This window comes from Camelus dromedarius, chromosome 2 (assembly GCF_036321535.1).
Source record: "Camelus dromedarius isolate mCamDro1 chromosome 2, mCamDro1.pat, whole genome shotgun sequence".
Classification (NCBI taxonomy): domain Eukaryota; kingdom Metazoa; phylum Chordata; class Mammalia; order Artiodactyla; family Camelidae; genus Camelus; species Camelus dromedarius.
Window position 1 is genome coordinate 71178392 of NC_087437.1, and position 22835 is coordinate 71201226.

A 22835-nucleotide genomic window follows, 5' to 3' on the forward strand; every position below is an offset into this window, starting at 1 on the left:
CTTCAGGTAAAGTCAGAGCCTTGCTGGTGGCTCGCCCAGCATGTAAGGCTGACCTTCCTGGCTCCCTGCCCTACACAGCACTGTCAGTTTTAATAAGCTGTAATCCCGTAGCTACGAGTGAGACTAATCAAACTGCAGAGAGCAGCCTGTTTCTAATCAGGAAGGCACAAGATAATCATTTAACTCTGTGGTGTCTCAGTGAGCTCCAAGCTGCCTCAACAAAAAAAAAACATCCTGGCTAAGACGGTTGCTTACACACTCCCGTCTTGACCTTTTGATGGTCTTTGTTTGAAATTTTTATTAAAATGCTTTAATTACACAAGTATTTGGTTTGAAAAAATGTTTTAAAAGAATCTTTTCCCTTTATTCCCAGAGAATATTAAAATATTCCTCCACCAAGGCATACAGGCATAATAAAATATTCCTCCCCAAGAATCCACTTTAACTGATCACAGACCCAAACCCTTTCAATTCCATTCAAGGTGTGATTAGTCCCCAGAGTAGGGGCAGGAGGGATGAGCACCAGCAGACCTACCAGTGCCAGCAAGGTACCGTGGGCTACATAAGCCAGTGCCAGCTATTCCCCCCCGGAGTGGGAGCCAGGACCAAGCTGTAGCAAAGCTCCGGAAGCACCCTATACCTCAGGGCCAGAAAGCTCCTCTATTTAGTCCTTGCTTCTCGTAGCCCCTGCAACTCAGGAGCAAGTCACAAGGAGCCAGTGCAGTGGTTAACCGTTGAGTCACAGTCAGGTGGCGCCAAGTCTAACCTGGGAGGTGATTGGCGGTGGGGCCTTAGGCAAATGACTCCCCCTTACAGAAATGCCTGGTAAGCCCTCAGGCAGGCTATTCAACCTTCCTAAAAACTCAGGATAGGAATAAGAATATCAACACCTCACAGCCACGTTCTAAGAGTCAATGAGATACGTATGGAAAGCATTTCCTAAGATGCCTGGCACGTATAAAGTACTCCCATAGATTGCGACTTTTATTATTTTTTTATTATGTGCTAGCACAGCCTCAAGGCCCCTGATTATATAATTTAAAGAGACAGGTGCATCCCTGAATCTCCTTCTTGGACTCTGCATTTAAATGTGAATGCATTTAAAACAATGACTCCAGATGGAGTAAACATAGAAAAAATTCTTTTCTAATGGAGAACATTTCTGGTACCATGGAAATTTAATGTTTTGTTTAATAGACTCATTACTATTTACAAGAAACCAGACTAGTATATTTTTTTAATTAAAAATGTTTTTGGCTATTGACCTTAATAGATTTACATTAAAAGAAAGAAACATTTTTTTCAAATGTGCTAATAAGAAAAAGACCGAGAAAAATGGACAATGTTGGGCAGAATTCAGTGTTTTATACACAAATAAAACTCCTAAATTTTATATGATTCTGGGATATTTACTAATATTCCTCCAACAATGGGTTTGGAATTGAACAGGAATATAAATATATGAACAAGTCCAATCCAATATATTTCAAAACAATCAGATCCCTGATAATAGAAACTTTTTCTTTCATAAGTACCCTTGCCATTCATTGGAGAGGTTATAGGAATATCTATGAATTCCAGAATTTATTAACTTTGAAATTCATGGGCATTCCTAAACCACTAATAAAGCCACATCGAGGGGCACCCAACACATAAAAGTACAGTAACCACAAAATTATTAAAAACAATGTTCAGTAATGCCCACTAAAATGAACAAACAGAAAACTATAGCTTAAGAATGTAAGACAAATATATTTCACACTGGTATAAATAAAACAAAGGCGTCATTTTGGTTCTGCGGCTGTTTTTATAAAAACTATGTATGTACACGTGCATGTATGTATATACTTACAGAAGACTTGACAAATATAGAAAAGCACAAAGAAAATAAAAAACACCTGTCACACCATCAACATGAACATCACTCCTCTAATGAGAGCAGAAAAAAAATTCATAGAATCAGAGGTGATCAGGGAAGTTCTTCCCAGCCTCAGGATCTGCTGATTTACCAACCACTTTAAAATCCACAGGCCAAATCTCTTTTTAGGCTCTCAGATATCTCTACTGTTGCCCGAGTCCTGACACCACTGCATTTTTTTTTTTTTTTTTAAATCGGGTCAATAGTGATCAATAAACAAGGACACAAGTAAGGCTACAGCTCTAACCTAAAACTTCTTGTTCCCCAAAGATTAGAGCTAGACAGAATCTTAGACATTTCCTATCCACGATGCCTGTGCCCACTTAATCCGGAGGAAACAGGCATGGAGAGGTTAATGATTTGCCCAAGTGTCACAGCTGAGTAAAACTGAAACCCAGTTCTTTAACTGCCAGGCCAGGGCTCTGTCCAAGTAAACACATGGTGACTGAATCTCCCCAAGTGATGGAGCTATGGTTATTATGTGGTTAGACTACGAATGAGCCTGAAGGGCAGACCACAGTGGATCTGTATAAACAGATGAAAGCAGTTAGGCAGACTTTCAGCTCCTCATAGGCAACTGCATTGACTCTAGGGAGACAAATCACAGAAAGACCATATGGTCAAATGAAGAGTGTGCCCTGGGCCAATGGATCACTGGGGCAATGTGTGAGCACCACATTCCATGGAGATGTGAGCCTGGTTAAGTCACAAAAGTCATTTCTGGTTGATTGCACGGCCGGGACAGCTTGGAAGGCAGAAGTGTCCAAAAGAGGCCCCTGAGAATATAAGGATCAAAATGAAGAGAACACTTGAAGCAGCCAGATGCCTTCTCGGTCAGCAGGCATGTGTCCAGAGGTCATGCTACTTTTGACCCATCATCTCCCTTCAAGCTCCAGTCTAACTCAGTGAACCCTCAGAATCTCATCTTCCTCACTTCAAGGCTGTCCCTTCACATCTAAAGCTTTTATCTTTGACTAAATGAATCTCTGTTGCCTAAAAGAGTTAGCATAGAAATATTAAAGGTCATGTTTCGATTCTGATCCATCTAGGTCATTTAAGTCTTAAGAAGAAGTCTCTTTAGCCTCACGTGGGCAGAGTTTGGTACAGACGTTCCTTACTCGAGCAGACTTTATTTTCAAATATAAGTGATTAACGCTAAGATCACTTCTTGCTCTCTCTTCTCACGTCACAGCAATGGTACAGGCTCCATGTGAGGGTCAGACTGCGTTTGCTGGGTCTCAAGATGCTTGCCTGTGGATGAGCTCTTTCAACTGGGCCAGTCTGTCACTTTTCAGTGCTTCCCGGATGGAGTGGAAAAATCCAAAGTAGTGTTCAAAGTTGTGCATCATAAGCAGGACCCCGGCCAACAGCTCGTTGGTCACCAGCAGATGGTGGATGTACGCACGAGTGTGATTCTTACAGCAGTAACAGGAACACCCCCTCACGAGCGGACCGAAGTCCTCCTGGTACCTGAGAAATGAAGTTACATGATATTCCAGAAAGTGAGGAAAACAAGAAATCTACAACCCAGGCTACCTACTCTGCCGCTGCTGTAAAACCAACAGTTAATAACACCTTGGGCAAACACAGTGCTGGGCACTGCTCAAGACAGCAACGTGGTCCAAGTTAACGGAGAGCACAATGAGTCAGGAGACTCGAATCTTCCTCTGATGGATGCAGCCTCGTAGACTGAGGCTTACAGAGGAGCAGCAAGAGTCGGTGCGCACTCCCTCCTGCTGAGCATGGGCAGTCACACTGCAGAGGCACGCAGTGTCAGGAGCCACTGTTCTGATGAATGACACTTTTCTCCCACTCGCCTCCAGAATTAATGTTAGAAGACACGGTACAACCTTTTACTTGCAGAGCTTTTTTGCAGTTTACAAAAAACTTCTACCTATACTGTCTCATTTAATCTCTGCAATCGCCAATGAAAACGGGCACTATACTGTCACTTTACTGATGAAGACGGCTAAGGAGGCTGAGTGGGAGGGCTCAGGAGCTGCCACGCCTGGGGCTGGATCCTGGCTCACAACTCACTCGGCAAAGTCACTTCACCTCCTTCTGTGCCTTCGCTTTCTCATCTGTCATGTAACAAGGTAATAACAGTGCCTACCTTACAGAGTTGCTGCAAGAATTAAATGAGTTATTATGGTAAAGGGCTTGAACCCTGCTGGGCACATGCCAACCACAATGTGTGTGCTACCTTGTATCAGCTACTAGAAAGAAGTCACATGACTTGACCAAGGTCACAGTCATGAGCAGCGCTACAATCTGAATGCCAAATCTCCAAAACTTGAAGTCCAGTGCTGATAATAAGAATACTGCAGTTACTAATTAAATCTATAATGTACACGGAATTTTAGTAGTAACCATTTACATTACCCTGTTTTAAAAAATGAATGAATATCTCCTTGGCTATTTTTCAAGAAGTTAAATGTAGAAAACATTACCATTTCAGACGTACAATCAACAAGCCCCAGTAGAAATAAGAACTAGGAATTTCATATTCTTTCATAAATTTTCAAGTCTGTACTGTTACTAGATAGACATGAATAAGTCTGAATCCCTAGAATGTCCCTTTACATAAAACCGAAAATACTGCAGCAGTGAAGTGAGTGGACCAAGCTGACAGAAAAACCACTCACTGGTTCACTGATTATCACCACTTTTGGCCAAACACAAAGTTATAAGATATCTTACTTAGTTCATTCTTTATAAAGGCAAATATTTTATTCAAGATTTATAATCTGTATATAATCAAGATGGCTTAAATTCCTTAAAATTTAAGACTTTTGTTGTATTTTATCTTGAAATCCTTATTTCACTCTGTCGTTATTTAAAGTAAGCATAAAGAGTAAAGAATACCAAACAGTCGATTTGGTCGAATCTTCCTGACAGCTCTTCTAAAACAGCAGTTATCTAGCCTCAGTTTTCTGACAAGACAAAGTACACAGATTCATCTGTAGAAAAAAAGAGTTCTGCTGGAACTGAATTTGAGAAGGCCCAAACAATAACCAACTATAAATATTTTATGAAGTCATCAACTGAAAAGGGAACAGTTACATAAAGTTTTAAAACAGACTGAAATCAAAGAGTCAGAAATCAAAATCCAACCTCAAAAAAAATTCCTTACTTTTTTTCCTTCAGATTAATTTCAAATGACGTCATTTCTTGGTTGCAACTGGTTGTTTTAATTTTCTTTGTTTGATCCACACATTTTATTTCTTCCTGTGTCCCATTTTGTTGTAATACTGAAGGACAAACCAACAAAAAGTCTTGAATGAAGATCAGATAAAGAGTGGCCTTATTTATTTTAGTTTCTATTTCATGACCTTTGACCCTGTAATTCCATTCCTCAGAATTTATCCTACGGAAATAGCACAAGAAAATAAAAGCAATATGTACCAAGATGATCACTGGCCTATTATCTATATTATAGTATCAAAACTTGGGAATTCAACTGTGTCTAAGCCAATTACAGTTACAAGTATATATTATATAATCTCACTGTAAAGTAATGATTTTAAAAGTCTGGCTGGGTGTGTGTGTGTGTATGTGTGTGAAAGAGAGAGGGAGGGAGAGAGAGAAAGAACAAATATGTGTGCATGTGTTAAGAGTTATGTCTTCCCATAATGTACATGCAAATTAATTGGGCTTTGTACGTATGTTCCAAACAGATTAAAAATAGAATATGGTTTCAATTTATGTATTCTGTATGGAGACTCTGGCCCTCCAGGGAACTCAGATAATCCAGAATTAAATGAGACTTGAGTTGTTCCCTTGAACTTTTGGCTTTAAGAAAGAACATTCTTGGAATTGCAAAAGAAACACCAGTTACTATGAAAGAGCCAGCGGCTTTGAAGCGGGTCAAGTAGATAAGTACTTCTCGGTTCAAGTAACAACAATCTCAGGGTTGACCCAAGGAGAATGCGCAGATGGTCCTAGGAAGGTAAATGTGTCCAGGTCAAAGAAAAAAGCAACGTGACCTGAGCACTGAGCACGGGGCTGTTCTAATTTTGTTGCCATTTACTGGCATGTTGATGTGGGAAAGCATGATAAAGCCCTGGCTTTCCGGAAAGTCCTTGTCACTGGGGGAACTGCTGCCTATGTTAGGCAACTTATTCCTTTGGAATTTTCACTTTGTGATTGGCAATAAACTTCAATTCACTATATACACACATGCAAATATGATTCATAATAATAGTTTAATAAAAACGTCTGAACTCAGTTTTCCTGAGAAATTTGGCTTTCTCTGGCCCAAGAGGAACTTGTTTGCCCCAGAGAACTCAATATCAGGTTCTTGGCAGAGTTTTGCATATTCTTCGGTACAGAATGACTAACAGTCACCTATGTCCTGGTAGAGATAATTTAGCTTGTAAATGAAGTCATGAACATTTATAAAGTGTTTACGCTATGCCTGTCCACATACATTACATTCTAGTCTGCCTAAAAGACAGTAAAGTTGACCTCCTATATGTAAGAATTTGATCAACTTGATTTATTCTGTTTCTAGAGTAATTCCATTCAGATGAATGGTTAAGCTTATAAAAGTGTAACATGTTCTGAATGAAATTTTAATGGCTTGTAGGGAATAAGATAAACCTTTAAAGAAGTCTCTGGCCTTCCTCAAATTTAAGGCTGGCAGTGACAGAGGAAGAGATCAAAGGAGAGCAAGAAGTGGGAAAGGAAAGCACACCCTGAAGGCCTGAGGGAAGGCGGTGTGACGTTCTCCTGAGGCTGACGCTGCGGAGACACTTCAAGGGACCCCAACCCAAAGTCTACATCCTGGTTCCTTTCCTACTGCCAGTTAAATGTTAGAATCTGAAACTAATTTTCTCGACTTCTGAATAACTTGAGCAATAAAAGAAAATGGCAGTGCTTCAAAGTAACCTTAGCAGAGGAAAACAGCTTTCACATCTCAGTATGTGAAAAAACCCCAAAAAGCAAAAGTAACACTAGGATCAGAGGAGGTAAGACTCCTGTATTTTAATAGCATGGGGTTGGCAAAAAGCAGACAAGAATTCTTTTGTGAAAAAACAAATTAAACTTTTACCAAGAAGTTCAAAGGTTTTCTTTTCTTAGATTTTCATCACAATTCACTCTGACTGTTCTTTTTCTTCGGGTTAATAGAAGAGGTTTTGTTTTTCTTGGTTCTGCTCTCTACAAAATCACTTCCTAGTAACGATGAGCTGTGTATATAGTAATAAGTACCTGGTTTTGTGTGCCAACATGCCAGGGCGCACAGATAAGAAACAAAGACATAGTTTTATAAAAGTCTGGCTTTATAGCATGCACATATTTCTGGCTTGTGACTCAAGCCAAAAGTTGATAGGAAATAGAAGACATTTAAGGATAACACCGAGATTAATTTCACAAGACCTACATGTCTCTTCAGGATTCGGCTGGTAATCAAAGCTGAAAGTCAGGGCGCATCCCCGCTCTGTCACTTGATACGGGAAAAAGCTCTCAAATAAGTCCACTCCTCTTTCAATACACTCGAGCACCTCATCTGGCCGGCTAACACCGCAGATGAGCCTGTGAAAATAATAAGAACGGTGACATGAGGACAACGCCAGGAATGAAATCAGGGAGTCTTTCCAGAAGCACTAAAAGGAATAATAGTGAAAATCATGGTTAGCGTGGCAGGAAGCAGATAATAAGGTGTGATGGAAAGAACACAGGGCTTTGAAGGAAGAGAGACCTGGACTATTATCCCAGCTCTGCCATTTATTTACTTGCTGTGTTACTTTGGGAAGGTTTCTTAACCTCTCTGTATTTCAGTTTTCTCAGTTTAAAAACAAGAACAATAATATATACCTCACAGACTGATTATGAGGATTAATGATATATTTGACAAAGCACACAGTGTAGTTTCTGGCCCCAAAGAGGAGCTTAATAAAGGTTAGTTTCCTTTCCCCTCATTCCTTCTGAAATGACCCCCACAGTCTCAAGCTGAACTTTATGGCCTTTCTACCCACTACAGAGGTAGGTCTTTTGAGATTGTAAAGCTATGTGCTTTATTTCCCCTTCAAATACTTTTCTATGTTTTAACTATATTTTGCTTATAATTATTTTTCATAATTGGTTCAAGAAAGACATTTTTTATCCACTGTATTCTTCATAAGTTCATTTACAGAGCAATTCTTGCTCTCAGAGTTTCAACTCTGCCCATAGGATCTGAGAAGCTAGTTGACTTTCTGATTCTTTGTATTTTCTCCATTAAAAAAGTCTGCACGGTAGAGTGAGATGGTATTTCTAGAGGTAATGGGTAAGGCTTTCCGAGAGTGTTAGTAATATTCAACCAGGTTTTCCCACTAAAACGAGATGGGGAGAAGCACTAGCTCTGGGCTGGCTGGCTGCTATGTTTTACGTTTGTTTTTCTACCCAGAGTCCCTCTTATAGACTGGCGGAGAAAAGCTTATAGATGCCCTGATTTCTAAAAGAACTCCAAAAAAAAGGCTTATGTAATATTAAACAACCAGAACCCTTAAATATGTGCTGGTTTTTCTGTCTACAGTTTCCTTCAAGTAATGTAATGTTTTAGAACTCATCTCCAAATGAAGCTGGCATTTCTACATACTTGTAGAAAAAAAGACAATCCCAGCTTTCAAATCCAGTAACAGACATCTGTGAGCACTTAACTCAAAAGAAGTCCAGAAAATGACTAGAAACACTAGTGCTGAATTGTCATCTGCACCAGAATGAAATGAGCACAGGAGGGAAAGCAATGAACACAGAGAATTAGGTTAAAATTGAGGGGGGCAAATGCTGGCTGGGATGATGGAAATATCTTGTTCTGGCTGGTGTTTACACAAGCATACATATGGGTAAAATTCATTGAGCTATACATAAGATTCATACACTTAACTGTAAGCTGTACCTGGACTTTTCAGAAAGCATAAAATTACATATATGTACACACACACACACTCACTATTCAACAGCCCGAGGGGTATAAAGCAGCACCCTAAAATCAAACCTCTTAATAGGTCTGCAAGAAAAAAGCATGAATATTCATACCAAATGGGATAACAGACTACAGTAAAACCTCGGGATTTTTAGCTTTGAATCTTGCAGATCACTCTTCTCTCCAGTACCTAGTGAATTCTGTGATTTATGCAAAGAACCAGCCACACTAGGGCTGCCAGTTCCCTCGATTTCAAAAAATAATGCCATTAACTACCTGCCTCAAATGTAAGAACTTCTTAAAGGTCCTTATTGGTAGACCCATATTCATTCCTCTAGGCAGCCCAGATCTATCCTCAGCTTCTCTTGACTAAGGCCAGAGTTCTATATGACTTTATACCTGTCCCCAGGCACCAGGTTATAATGAATAAAGAACAGTATTTGTATTTGGCACAAGAATGAGGGGAAACACTTGCCCTCACTTACAATGAGGATCAAATAAACTAATTCACATGGCAATGTCCTCTGGTTTACGTTCTGAAATCAAAGGCAGGAAAACCTTGACGGGAACTACCCCCCAAGTCTGCCTCAGCAGAATCAGCCCAGAAAGAACATCAACAAGATATCAAAGGACACACCCATGCACACTCCGCAGCACCCCTGCTCTGCAGCCCCGGAGGTTCGGCCTGCCCCCTAACCGATCACTAGCCTCGGTTTGTCCTCGGGCAGCTCCGCAGTGACTGATGACAGCAAGTGCAGTCGCGTCTCCAGGGTCGCTGGATTCCCTTGCAAGCCGTCCAGAAGGAAGCCACCTACAGGCCGCTTGGCTGTCTCTCGTGCTGACCTCAGCCTTTCTTCCAAAACGTCTCCACCTTCAATCACTCCGATGATCATGCTTTTCTGAAGGACCTAAGGCAAGAAAGGACTGAATGCTTTTAACTGTTTCCAGTAGCAGAGACCTTCATTTAAATGAGCCTTACACAGCAGCCTGATGGACAGACAAGATCTCAAGTGAAGCGTGCAGAGGGCTGGTGCTCCCTCCTTCCTTCCCAAGAATCAGGGCTCCAGAGAACACAATTTGAAAGCCACATAGGTACCCATGATTTAGCTTCGATTAAATTAAACACACACCAAGCTGGTACAAGAGGAAAAGAACAAAAGCAACAGTTTTGATTCGTTTAAATGACTATCCTGGTCTACTTTAGACTACCTCCAAATCTCTTAGAAATAAATTTAGGAACTGTGGAACCGTTTGAGGGGGACAACTGACTGTTCATTTGGGAAAAAATAAAACAAATATTACTACTGCACACCATCCTCAAAAATAAATTCCAAGATCTAAACATAAAAAATACAGTTATATAAGCATTAGAAGAATATATTGAATATTTTTATAGTCTTGGGATAAGGAAGGCCTTCCAACGCAAGCCAAAGCTTACAGGAGAAGGCTGACATATTTGAGTACAAAAACATTAAAATTTCCCTAGGGAAATACACTATCAATAAAGGCAAAGGCAAACTTATTCACTTATTCATTGGAGGAATAGATAAATGTGTACACGATACATAAAGCTCCAACAAATCCTCTAAGGAAATGAAACCCCACAGAAATCCAGGCAAATATGTGAATATGAAATGTAGGCAAACACGTGAATGCTCCATACACAAATGGAGAGCTTACTAAACCTCACAAGTAAGGAAATGGAAACTGGGAACAATTAGATACCATTTTCACCCATCACACTGATAAAAAAGTTAGAAGACAGACATCAACATAATGAGGTAAAAGTGTTAAGAGAAATGCACTTGCGTGCCTTGAAAACTAGAGAGAATAAAAATTAGTTCAGCCTCTTGGGAGGGCAAATAAACAACACATCAAAATGTCAATGCTTTTATCTTTATACCTAAAATTCCACTTCAAAGCGTCTTCCCTACAAATCTATTCATTCATATGCAGCACGGTATATTTACAAAGATGTTTAGAATAATGAGAAACTGGAAACAACCTAAGTGTCATCAATAAAGGCTTAAATAAATGATAATATATTCACAGTATGGCTTCCTATACAGCTGTTTTAAAAAAGAAAGCAGCACATCTAGCAATGTATACATTGATAGGAAAAGAGATTTGAGATAGAGTTAAGCAACAATAAGCACATTTCTGAATATATGATCATATTCATGTAATGGAAACCACATACAGGCGTGTACATATTACAAGTATGGAACCGTAAAAAAATAAGGCTTGCAAGGAAAAACATAAGTCAACAGAGGCTCTCTGGGAGAAGAGGGATGTGGAGGGAGCCTGGAATGTTATGAGGAAGGAATTTCCTTTCTTGGTTTAAGCAAGAGGGACACAACTGGACCGTTCCTCTAGTAAGGATGATTTGGCTGTGTGTGGAGAATGAATTAAGGGTGAGTGGGGCTAAAGGACAGGGCAGGAGATGACGTTCATCATCCAGTGGAAGAGGATCTGGACTAAGGCAACGGCAGCAGTGGGGTAAAGAGAGAGAGGATCTGAAACCTCGTCAGATCAACACAACTTGACTGATGAGTTGCCAGAGGAGGAGATGAAGACAACGTAGGATGGCTCCTGGCTCCTATTCTGAAGTCCAGGGAGATGATGAGAAGAGCAGATAGGGAATCTGAGGGAAACAGTGAAGGCTGAGGCAAGATGATTATTCTGTTTTGTGTGTTCTGACTTTGAGGTATTAGCCACTGACTACATGGACTGAACGTTATGGATATGTACCCGAAAGTGTGATTGTCCAGGTTAGAATGGGAGGTGCTGGGCACAGTGCTGCCACCCAGCACGCCTGCTGCCGGGGCGGACACAGCCAGCAGACCACTGTCCCCCTGCTGCACTGGGCACAGCTCCAAGTACCTTGAGATGAAACCCACTTGCCACCCCTGGCCTAGGGAACATATGGAGAAGGAAAGAAAGCCGACAGCAGAACCTTGGGGAAGCTTCAATATTTAAGGGCATTCAGAACAGGAAGATCCAGTGAATAGGAAGGAGAGAAATCACAGGAAGAGGAAAAGGTATACTTAGACATACAAAGCAGATAGTTATACAGGCCTGCCCCTTTCTGAGACTGGCACGGCGCTATCTGGGAAACCATTCTCATGGGTATAAGAAGTATAATCACATAATTTATTACCTGAAATGGAACGTATTTAAGAGTAAAAGGTGGCCCTATCAATAATCATGCCAAGGCAGTAGCCTAGGGGTAGGACCCCAGGCTACAGAGAGGGACCCCAGCATTTGAGCAACACAGAAATCATGGGAAATGGTGAGGCTGACTTAACATGGGAGGCAAGTTTGAGGCTCATCCAGCCTTTCTAATAATGCTCTGTCACACTCCCTGTCCTCCTTTCCACTCAGCCAAACATCACTCATCCTACAAGGACAGGTACTGGCTCAAAACAATTGTTGGCAAAGTTAACAATTCAGACCCACAGCAACATCCCCACGCTGAACTCTCACCGCAGATACTGAGAGTTCTATTCACAAGGACAAGTTAGTTTCCTCTAGTTATTTCATGTATGTTAACCCTATTATCCAAATTATATATATATATTTTTTGATGAACTCAAAAGAGCAATGTGTCTCAAATTCAGTGTGCTCTGCTGTAGGGGGATCTGATCACTGCTCAGGATCACTCCACATGAATGATCACAGATACTGAAGTTTCTCCTCTGACCACTCTCTTCTGTTCTCCTGCCTCCTCTGCTCTCCCCTGATGAATGCTGCCTTTTCCAGCTTTATTAACTCTGCTATCAAGACCCCTTATTTACTGCTCCAGCTTCATCTTCCCCAGCTCACAGGGTGATAAGGTTACTGTGCCTTCAGGTGGTAATTCCAGACAGATTTAGGGACCCAGAACCAAGGGGGAGTGGCCCACTGAATACTAATTAATTATTAAAAGGAGTCCTGAAAGACACCCATCTCTGGGGTGGGAAGGGAGACAGAGCAAACGGAAGAGCACATGTGAGGAGAGAAGATACTGAGTTTGGTTATGTCTGAGTCTGAGGTGCATGTGAGGAATAATCCAGCGACAGAACATAGCTAAAGGCCTATCGTTGTGTAATTCCGAAGCTAAGCAGAGGGATCTTGATTATACACACAATTTTAGAATTTTCAGCAGTTAAGACTACCCAGGGAAAACATACAGTGTGGAATGAAAAGAGAGCCTAAGACAGAATCCTAAGGAGCAAGAATATCTAAACGTTCAGGAGAAAAATCAGGAGAGTGTCAAAGAGACCAAGAAGTGAGGAGCGGAGCAGCAGGAGGAGTAGCAGAAAAGGCGTCCCATGGAATGTAAAATTGGAGTTTCTGAGAGAAAGGAGTGGTGGGGGGCACAGCTCTACCTCAGACTCTTCCTGTAGCTTCAAACAATTATCCAGGAAGAGAAGTGATCGGTCAACAGACTTTCTGGCCCTTTTCATGGAAGTCGCTTCATCACAAGTTGCCTCTCCATCTGCAAGGCACTGGAACCAGTCTGGCTGAAGGGCCTGCTGCATTGCCATGAACTTGGACGCAGTAATTTCCACTCGTCCTCCAACACCCCACACAGACACAGACTGCCATGGAACAAGACGGTGAGGAATTAGCCAGAGTAACATGTGGATAAAAAGAAAATAATAAAATGATTTAAAGCAATTCTGAATTTAATTCTTCTTTACAGCTGGAGAGAGGGTGGCAATTCAATATCCTTGACACAGTGGGTAAAAGAGGAGGGATCTGATAGGTCACAGAGTCCTTCAGTGGCCATACAAGCCAACTTCTGAGCTAGCATCCAAGAATTCTGTTATTACTTTTCCAGAAGCCCAGTCTTCCACTCTCTCCCACCCAATGCTGTTCCTGAATACACCACAGACTTCAATTCTTCTGTCTTTGATCACATTGTTCCTTTTGACTGAAATGTCCTTCCCATACCTCTTTGCCTGGTAAAATACTATGCATCCTCAAGACAAAGAGTTCAAATATCACCTACTCTAAAGTGTTTCCCCAACTTCCCTAGGCACAGCCAACTGTTCACTCTAACAAGCTCTTTCAGCTATTCGTGCTAATCTCTTCCATAGAAAAGATAGCCCTTATCACACCACTGTATATTTGTCTGACTAGAGTATCCCAACCCATGGCTGTACTCCAAAAGCAGTCTGGGGCACACAATATTAATGTTTAATAAGTGTTTACTAGATTGAGTTAGATACAGAATTCTATGAAAAGACATAAACCCCACGGTACACAAGACTCTCTATACGTTCTGTGGCTACTCGTTCCCCTACTGCATCTATCCTCTTAGAAAAGATTAACAAAGACGTAAACGGAGAGGCTGCATACAATCTTCTTATGCCAGAATAAAAACTACAATTTTTTATTCTGGCATAAGAACAATGTTTAAATGAATCATTTCTCCCTTCTAAAATGGGATTTAAGAAATCAAGGTCAAAACTGTTTCTTTTGAGATCAAATTACAAAATAAAAAGAAGTTTCAGGACTAATTTAAAGTAGTTATCTTAAGCAAGATTAATAGATATTGTTGATAACAAAAAAGTGGGTGCAAGAAAAGTAACTGTGCCTGTAAAGTAGTGGTACATATTGAAGCTTTTCCAGAATGCTGTCCTCAGGGATAATGCAATAGGGCCACATCTCAGGTTAAAACTTTTAATGAAGTTCTTTTAATACTGTTTTTTCACAAGCTAAAATCTCTGGCTGTAGACCCAGCTTTTTCAAATTCTGTTCTAAAAGCAACCAGTACTGTACTGAGGTTCTATTATATATAGTCATACATGTGATAACATCCATCAGCAACTTTCCCCCACTCTTCCTGAGGCTGTTGAAACTGCAAATAAAGTATGGTATCAAAAAACTATTGTTTTCTTTACCATCATAGCAATTTCTTTTTTTGGTATGTACTTGACCTTTCTCGACCCCCAAATTTTTGGCAGCAGTGAAAAAGCTGAGGACATACTCCTTACCTTAACCTCATCCTTGGGCAGCCCTACTCTAAGTCCTATAAACCGCACCAGCCACTGCATCACAGAAATAGAGAGAAGGTTTAAAGGGGTCAGGAATGGGCCAGCATCGCAGGAAGGGGGATCCTTCAATCTGAGGGGTACAACAGGCTGACTTCCTGGGACAGAACTGCAGCCTCAGAGGACTTTCTGAGAACACACCTTATTTGTGACATAACCAGCTGGGCAGGGACTGACTGGATCGTGCAGGGAGCAGTACAAAAGCGATTCTGGCATGCCTGTAAAAACACAAAAAGGAACTTTGAAACAACTCACAACAACAATCATACTGTGTCACAACAGAGAGCAGCTTCATAATGTGTACTGCCAGATAAAGCAACTCTAAAACACAGTAAATTGCACACACCTGATCTTTGAATTATAGAAGGCCTATCAATGTGAATGAAAAGATTACTTTCAAATCTACTAATCTAAAAGAACTAAATGTAAAGGTTCATTCCTAATGACATAGTGAGTTGCTATGAAGGAAAGGTTTATCTTGAAATATGAGATACAATAAAAGTGTTTAATGATATGTTGACCCTACACAATTTGCTTTGAAATTTAACATCAAGTATGTTCATTCTGGGTACCATTCAAGGGGAACTAGAAAGATGGAAAGATGAAATGATACACTCAAAAGGTAATCTCATTAATAATAAATCCACCCCACATCATGGTTCCCTACGGTCATAATTACAGAAAAGCTGTAGGACACTGCAAATTGATCTCCTTTTCAGTAAGTTTCATTGACTCAATATGACCTTTTTTTTAGGTTCTTGAGTCAAAAAAGGTATTTGTTTAAAAAAAAAATCCCTCAAAATGTTTAGTAAAACATAGTACTTAAATTTCATATGCTACATTTTCAGCAGAAAAAAAAGTAGGATTTTGCTGGAAAAAGACCAAAAATATAAAGCAAACAACAAAAATCTCTGCAGTTCTCCACCTTATTTTCCACAATTTCAATTATTACAATTATCTCCAGAAAGCTTATATTAGCTATTTTCACTTAATTATATGCTTGTACCCAAAGCTGGTTATTAAACCTGGTCTCAGATCAAGGAAAACTATATTATATAAATCCCTCTACTGAAATACAGGGCTTGGTGACAACCGAGTCATCACACAGTTTCCCTCAGAAGCAGAGGACTGAAAAACTAATGGAGGCAAGATTTTCATGTACTTAAGTGAGTCCTAGATAATGGGGACAAAAGCTTCAGGAGAAAGTGGTCTACAGAAGAATTGGTTCTCTAGCTGTCACTACTTTTCCTATAAATAAATGGACAAACATAACAGCATTTAAAATCCTATTTCTGGAACAGAAGATAATATTAACATGTCAGAATATAGCTAAGTGTAAAGTCTTCATTCTCTGCTTTATGCTTAAGGCTCAAACATGACAAGACCACTTGGAGTCTTGGGTACGTCCCAAGTGGCTCCTCACCCCTAGGTCTTCGCTCTACGCCTAGTCTGCCCACACCTGTCTACCAGCACCACCGCACCCACTTCCTGCCCTGTCTAACTCCTACTCTCCCTTGACCCAGCTAAGGTGCTCTTCATCTTCTCTCTCCAGAATCCTGTCTTTATTCTGACCTCCCTCCATATTCACCCTACAGCAGGTTACGTGTTCCTCCCTCGGGGCTTTCACGATATATGTGTCCCAGCCTAACCCTGCAGATGCAGTCACCACACTCTACTAGAACTACCTGTTTATCTTTATCCTAACCAGGCTCTGAGTTTCACGAGGGCAGCAACTATATCCTACTCATCTTTGAATCCCCACTGACTGGTTCTTAGGTGCTCAACAAATACTTATTAAATTAATGAATAAGTAAATGTATGAATGAAAGATCAAAGAATAAACAGAATCTCTCCAACCTCCAAATCAATACATCACATGGCACACACAAATAATTTGATGAATTTTTACCTATAAACTTTCCAACTCCTTCCTTATATTCTGCCAGGACTTCATGATGTTCTGCCCTATAAGCAAAACAGGAAATATGAAGCATAATAATGTACGTGTTATGCAACAAATGAAGCCCTCCTCTCCTCACCAAAACCAGCTACATGACAGTAAATGTGGCCTCAAACAACTGAGCACACCATTATTTAAGAGTCTCCACTCATTAGGTTGGGTTCATTAGCCAGAATAAAGGTCTTCAATTTGCAAGACCTTTTGTTGGTTCTGTGAGAAAAGGAATTGGCAACGATCAACTGCTTCAAAATATGTGGATTTCCCTCTCCCCCTTGCCCCTTTAAAATCACTGTTATTAACACAGTCCTGCAGTTATTTGACCATATAGCAGATTCTCCAATTAAGGGCAAGATAAGTCTGTACATTACACCAAGTGATCTAACTCCATTAGTTCTGTTTCCCCAGAGTGCACCAGCAAGTACATGTGCAGAGACAGAGAAAACTTTGAGGCTGGTGCATGAAGACAGCCCCTAGGTCCCAAGTTTAGCCCCTAAGAGCATTCCCTGCCCTGTCGCCGCTGGGAGCAGTGGCAATGAGGGCAGGATGGAAAAGTGAAGCAGCTCTAACAAGTAGACCTGGCCCATGGCTTCCAGACTAGAGCCAGATGACGTCTAAGACGTGTTATCTATCTTCTGATTTCATCCTAAAATATCTACCAATTTTGTACACAAAAGCAAAAAAGTCTTTCTCTTTATTGCACCTTACTAAGGTAACCAAGCTGCTGCCTGAGTTGACATGTGGATGATCAGGTCTCATACTTACAGTGATGACAGCGTAAGCTGAGCCATGGCAGGAACCCCATGGATTTTATGCAGTGTGTGATGGGTCAGGTGTGGGGCAGACCCAGTCTTGGTGTACAGAAGGCAGCCCGGAATGTCCATGGTGCAGTCCCCTGTTTTGCCTAGGTTTTTTATTTTTCCCAGGCGGCAGCCATTAACTACCTTTGTAAGATTTAGCTTCATCCTCAGGGATTCTTCCAGGTCCTGATAAGAAAAGAACATTTACATTCAGGAGAAGTTCCATAACATCTGTAGGCTAAACATTTTGCTAAGAAAGCAACTTACAAAAAAAAAAAAAAAAAAAAAAAAAAAAAAGACAGCATGGTTGTTATTACTTCCAGTCTAGAATTTTTTTAGATAATAGGACTAGGAGAATGGGAAAAGACACAGAGACTAAGACATCTTCCCCAAAGTCCCAAAGCCATATGATGACATCAACCACATTTAAATTCAGTCATGGAAGTTTTGTCTGAGTGGATGAAAACCAAACAGAAGGATGGAAGTAAAGACTAACCATGGAAAGAGTCCTATGAAGCCAAGACTTTCTCCCAGCCTTGAAAATGTACATAGAGAAAGATCACATGACTTGGGGAATATTTATGACTGATTCGATCCATTTTTTCCTTCTCTAATTTGAGAGAATACTAGGCAACATAGCAAGTTTTCCTAACATGTAATTAAATGAAGAAAACAGGTTCCAAAGCAGCATTCTGGCGTTTACTAAAATACATGGAAGAATATACATCAAAAGATAAACAGACATTATCTCTGAGAGGAGGGATTATTTTCCAGTCTGTTCTCATATGGTGTCCACGTAGAGGCGAGAAACTGTGTGGAGTATCCATTCAATTTATAAGCAATGTTCCACTACTTTTATAACTGAGAAGGAAAAATATTTGACTTAAAAAATGATATACTTTCTAAATGCCATAGATACACAGGGAAAAAATTCAGAAAACATTGTCAATTACTTTGTTGGATTTATATTAGTTAAGTATTGCTCACTGAAGGAAATCACTTTTTTAAATGCCCTGAAAAACAGTAACCAGGCATGCAAGATAATTTGCAAAATGTCAATGGATATCTAGCATTTTTAAAAAACTACACCTCTACAGTAAGTACCATATCCTCTGGAATTCTTGCCAGTTAGGCTAAGCCCAGTTTTAATAATAGACAAATAAATAAACATTATTTATCTTTAGTTCAAAAATATTCAGGAATGCAAATATTATATTTTGGTGAGTCATAAGTTTTATACTGAAATAAAATAGTCAATATAGTCTTTAGAATTTTAGAAATAAGAATAACTATTTTCTGTGTAGTTCAATAAGTGATTTCATGTTAAACATGAATTATAAAAAAAGTATAAGTGTTTGCAGAAAGGCTGGTCAATTTTCTATGACCAATTTTTTCAAGTTATCACAAAGATAGACACAAAAATAAGTGACATGGAAACCCATAAAAATGGAGACTATTAAGGGGAAAAAGTTTTGTTTTAACAAAGGGTAATATAAAAGCTATTTTTTAAAGCCGTGCTATTATACATTACAATTGTTAAAGTAAAATAAAGTTTATGCTAAAAAAATATATAAGTACAGGCTAATAAGAATGTAATATAGAAAATACAAGAATCATTAGCTTATACCATCATATTCCTTATTGATTTATCAGATAATACACATAACCTCCTTATTTTAAGTGACAAAAAATTTTTTAAACAGAGCTCTAAAGCCATTTGTAGCAAAGTTAAAGAATGTATTTCACAACCTAAGTAAGTTCTAGGGAACGGAAGCAGGGGAAAGCACAAAGGTGAGAAATTCACTTTAAAGTTAATGAATCAACTATTATTCTGAGCATTAGATTAATGGAACAACAGGATTTTGAAACATAAATAAGAACTAATAAAAATTTAATGGACTAAGGTTATTAAATACTACAGTAACTCAGCACTTAATTACTGTCACACACATCTGAAAATGGAAGAAATTGTATTGTCTGGGGTTTTTTCAGAAAGGGCTAAGGATAAGAATTTGCTCATTTCTCCCCTTACTCCAGTTGTTTAAGTTTTGTAGAGTTTACACATACACATGAGTTGTATTTTTTTACCTAAATTCATATAAAGGTAGGAAGAACCTTCATAGGATAAAACTAGTTATGTTTGAAAAATGAAGTTCATGATTCTGGAATGCTACTAATTTTTATCATTATCTCTCCCCATCAAACTCATCCTTTCTTTTTTCCAGTTTATTAATAAATAGCGTAAAAGATTCACAATCAAACCTTCCGATGAGCATGAGATAATGTGCTTTTCTATGCCTCTGTGCTGAGTTAACTCAATTCCAGGTAAAAACAACAAAACCCAACACTTTAGTTAACCTCTGTTTAACATCCCAGGTTACATATGATTGCCATTAGACTTTAGAAATGCTGAAAATAGATTGACACTACATTTAAACTGACTATACTTCAATTAAATATATTAAATAAATAAATATATACACACACACACACACACACACATATATATATATAAAGAAATGCTGAAAATTGTTGAATCTGTTCAAAATATTATCTGGTTTTTATTTGCCTTCATATCATATCCCTTTCTTTCCTCTTTCACTCATTGTGGGTCTCTTCTAAGATTTCTGGTGTTGTGCTTTTTTCAATATACAACATTCACTTTCACTTCCTGGGAGAGCCTTAAGAAAAAATCATTAGAAAAGCCACTTGGAAATAATGGTTAATGGAAAAACTCATCACTCGAAGGACAAGTGACAGGCTATATGTAGATCTGTGCCTTTACAAGGGCTAACAAAGATTCCCTGCATGTGTGGCAGCATTGGACCTGTCCTGACACCTCCACTGCCACATAGTTCTCCCCTCTCCCCATTCCCTCCAGAGAGTAGGAATTTTTAAATGCTTCTTAATGAATTCTCTACAGACTGTCATGGAAGAATGATCACGATATGCTAAGGGAAAAGAGCAAGCTTAGGTGAACATATTTTTTCTGAAAGAAAAACTGTACATACATATTTATAAATATGCACACATACATACACACTCTACACTGTTTATATATGGCATAGAAGTAAGTCTGAAGGACTCCTAAAAAATATGGTGCACTGAGCTGACTCAGAAAGACACACAGAAATGAGGGACTCTAAAGTTCTAGGAACCAGTAACGGAAGATGAGGAGATTAATCATTCAGAAGGAGAGCATTATAAAAATCCTATGCTATTTGGGAAGAGGAGAGAGATGATGCTAATGTTAAACTTTTAAGTATGTGTGTTAAGAATTTTTAAATAACCACTAAAAGATTACTGCAATGGATAACTTCCAAACCCACTGGGGAGGGGCAGGAGAAGATAAAGAAAAATTGGTTAATACAACTAAGGGCAAGAAACAGGAAAAGAGACCAAAAAGCACATCCAAAAAAGAAAATACAAAGTAAAATGGTAGAAGTAAGTCCAAATATATCAGTAATTGCAATAAAAGTTAACAAATTAGTTTCACCTATTTAAAGACATAACAACAATACTAGCAACATTTATTGGGCATTTACTATGTATCAGGTACCATTCTTCACATATTAACTCCACTAGTATCTATCATCATATCAGCCTAAGACAGATGCTATTATTATGTGCATTTTACAGATGAGGAAACAGAGGCTAGTAAAGTACAATTTGGGAAGTGGCAGAGCCAGGTCTTAAATAACAGAAGTCTGGCTTTAGAGGCTGTGCTCTAACAGGCCGGTAGTCTACTTGAAGTTCCATCTTGTTTATTAACATATGCAATGTTTATATATTAACTGTTCTGTTAAGATGTAATTTTATAGTCATATTTTCCATTTTGCCATACTATTCTTATAACTGTTCTTGTTTTCCCTTATCTGCCCCTCTGTATCTATCCATCCTCCCAGCCTCTAACTCACACATTTAAACATACTTGTATATGGGAGAGGGTTGTTTTTTAATATAAAAAATGGAAACATAATATACTGTAAGCACTTCTCTGCAATTTGCTTTTCTCCAAGAAATACACAATGAATATTCTTCCTGAAGAAGAGACACAGAGCTAACTTTTAAAATAACTACTTCATGATATTGCATAGTTTGGACATAACAGTTTAATCAACCATCACCCTTCTGATGGACACTCAAGTTACAGAGCAGGTCCTTTGATTACTTTAATAGTCTGAGGGAACAGCTTCCCTGATCTCTTGAGATTTTCACAAATCTCAAAACTACTTTAGTTAACGTTTCCCAACAGAGTTCTATACATATATTGATTTTTAATGGTTATCACAGTCCAATGATTTAGGTACTATCTCCCTCATTTTGCAGATGACTAAACTGAAGGTCCGAGAGTTATTAAACAAGTTGCCCAAGGTCATACAACGACAAAGTAGTTGGGTCCAAAGCTCCTGCTCTAAATCTTTACCTTGTCTTATGAATTGATGTATCCCAGCTTGGACCGTGCCCTGGAACATCTAGGCTTAGTCAATAACGAGGGACTTATCTTCACTCCATGGGTCATCTCCAGCGGCCCCAGATCTTACGAAGCCCTTAGCTGAGGTATTCGAGATCGGTCCTAACCTCCTAAGTGACTTGGGAGTCTAGAAAAAACTTTCACATGAAAACGTGACCCTTGAGCAGAGGCCAGTGGAAAGGAGGAATTTTTCTCTCAGAGATGCCATGAAGCTCACACGATTTGGGAGAATCTATTTTTTACAGAAGCCAGAATCCACCAGGAGACCCAGAAGAGGGAAAGAGACATGGCGGGAGTACAATTGCTGTACTGCAGCACAACCAGGAAGCGTCTGGGTGCCACGCGACTCATCCACCCGTAGCAGCCACTACACCAACGAAGAAAGGGGGCACCTACCTGCAAAACTCCTAACTTTTTTGGGCTTAAGACCCCTCAAACTCCTCGCCGTCCGCTACCACGTGTCTGGCTTGCAGAATTCTCGACTCCCTAGACCACCGCCTCCGATGCAGAGCCAATCAAGGAGCATTGCGTCATCACCGGGCGCCCGGAAAAGGCAAAGGTAAGAGCAAAGCGAGCTCCGGCGACTGCAAGGCGGAGAGACCGCTGCTGTTGCCATGGGTAACTAAGAGGACTCGTTCCGCCTGCGCAAAGCCTCCTGGGAGTGGTGGTTCGGCGGCTCCCCACATACACCTTCCTTGTGGGCAGAGGAACTACAACTCCCAGGGAGTCCCGGAAGCA

General features: G+C 39.7%; 1 protein-coding gene across 1 annotated transcript; it reads right to left on the reverse strand.

Moving 5' to 3' along the window:
- Nucleotides 1-272: 272 nt before the first annotated feature.
- QTRT2 (queuine tRNA-ribosyltransferase accessory subunit 2) lies at nucleotides 273-22632 on the reverse strand. Its single transcript, XM_010985035.3, has 9 exons — nucleotides 22494-22632; nucleotides 17589-17809; nucleotides 16776-16831; nucleotides 15008-15084; nucleotides 13196-13408; nucleotides 9534-9733; nucleotides 7302-7453; nucleotides 5052-5169; nucleotides 273-3388 (listed from the first exon to the last, which is right to left on the reverse strand). Exons 2-9 carry the CDS (start codon nucleotides 17786-17788, stop codon nucleotides 3157-3159), a joined length of 1248 nt encoding a protein of 415 aa, XP_010983337.1. The 5' UTR covers nucleotides 17789-17809; nucleotides 22494-22632; the 3' UTR covers nucleotides 273-3156.
- Between the last annotated feature and the right edge of the window lie 203 nt (nucleotides 22633-22835).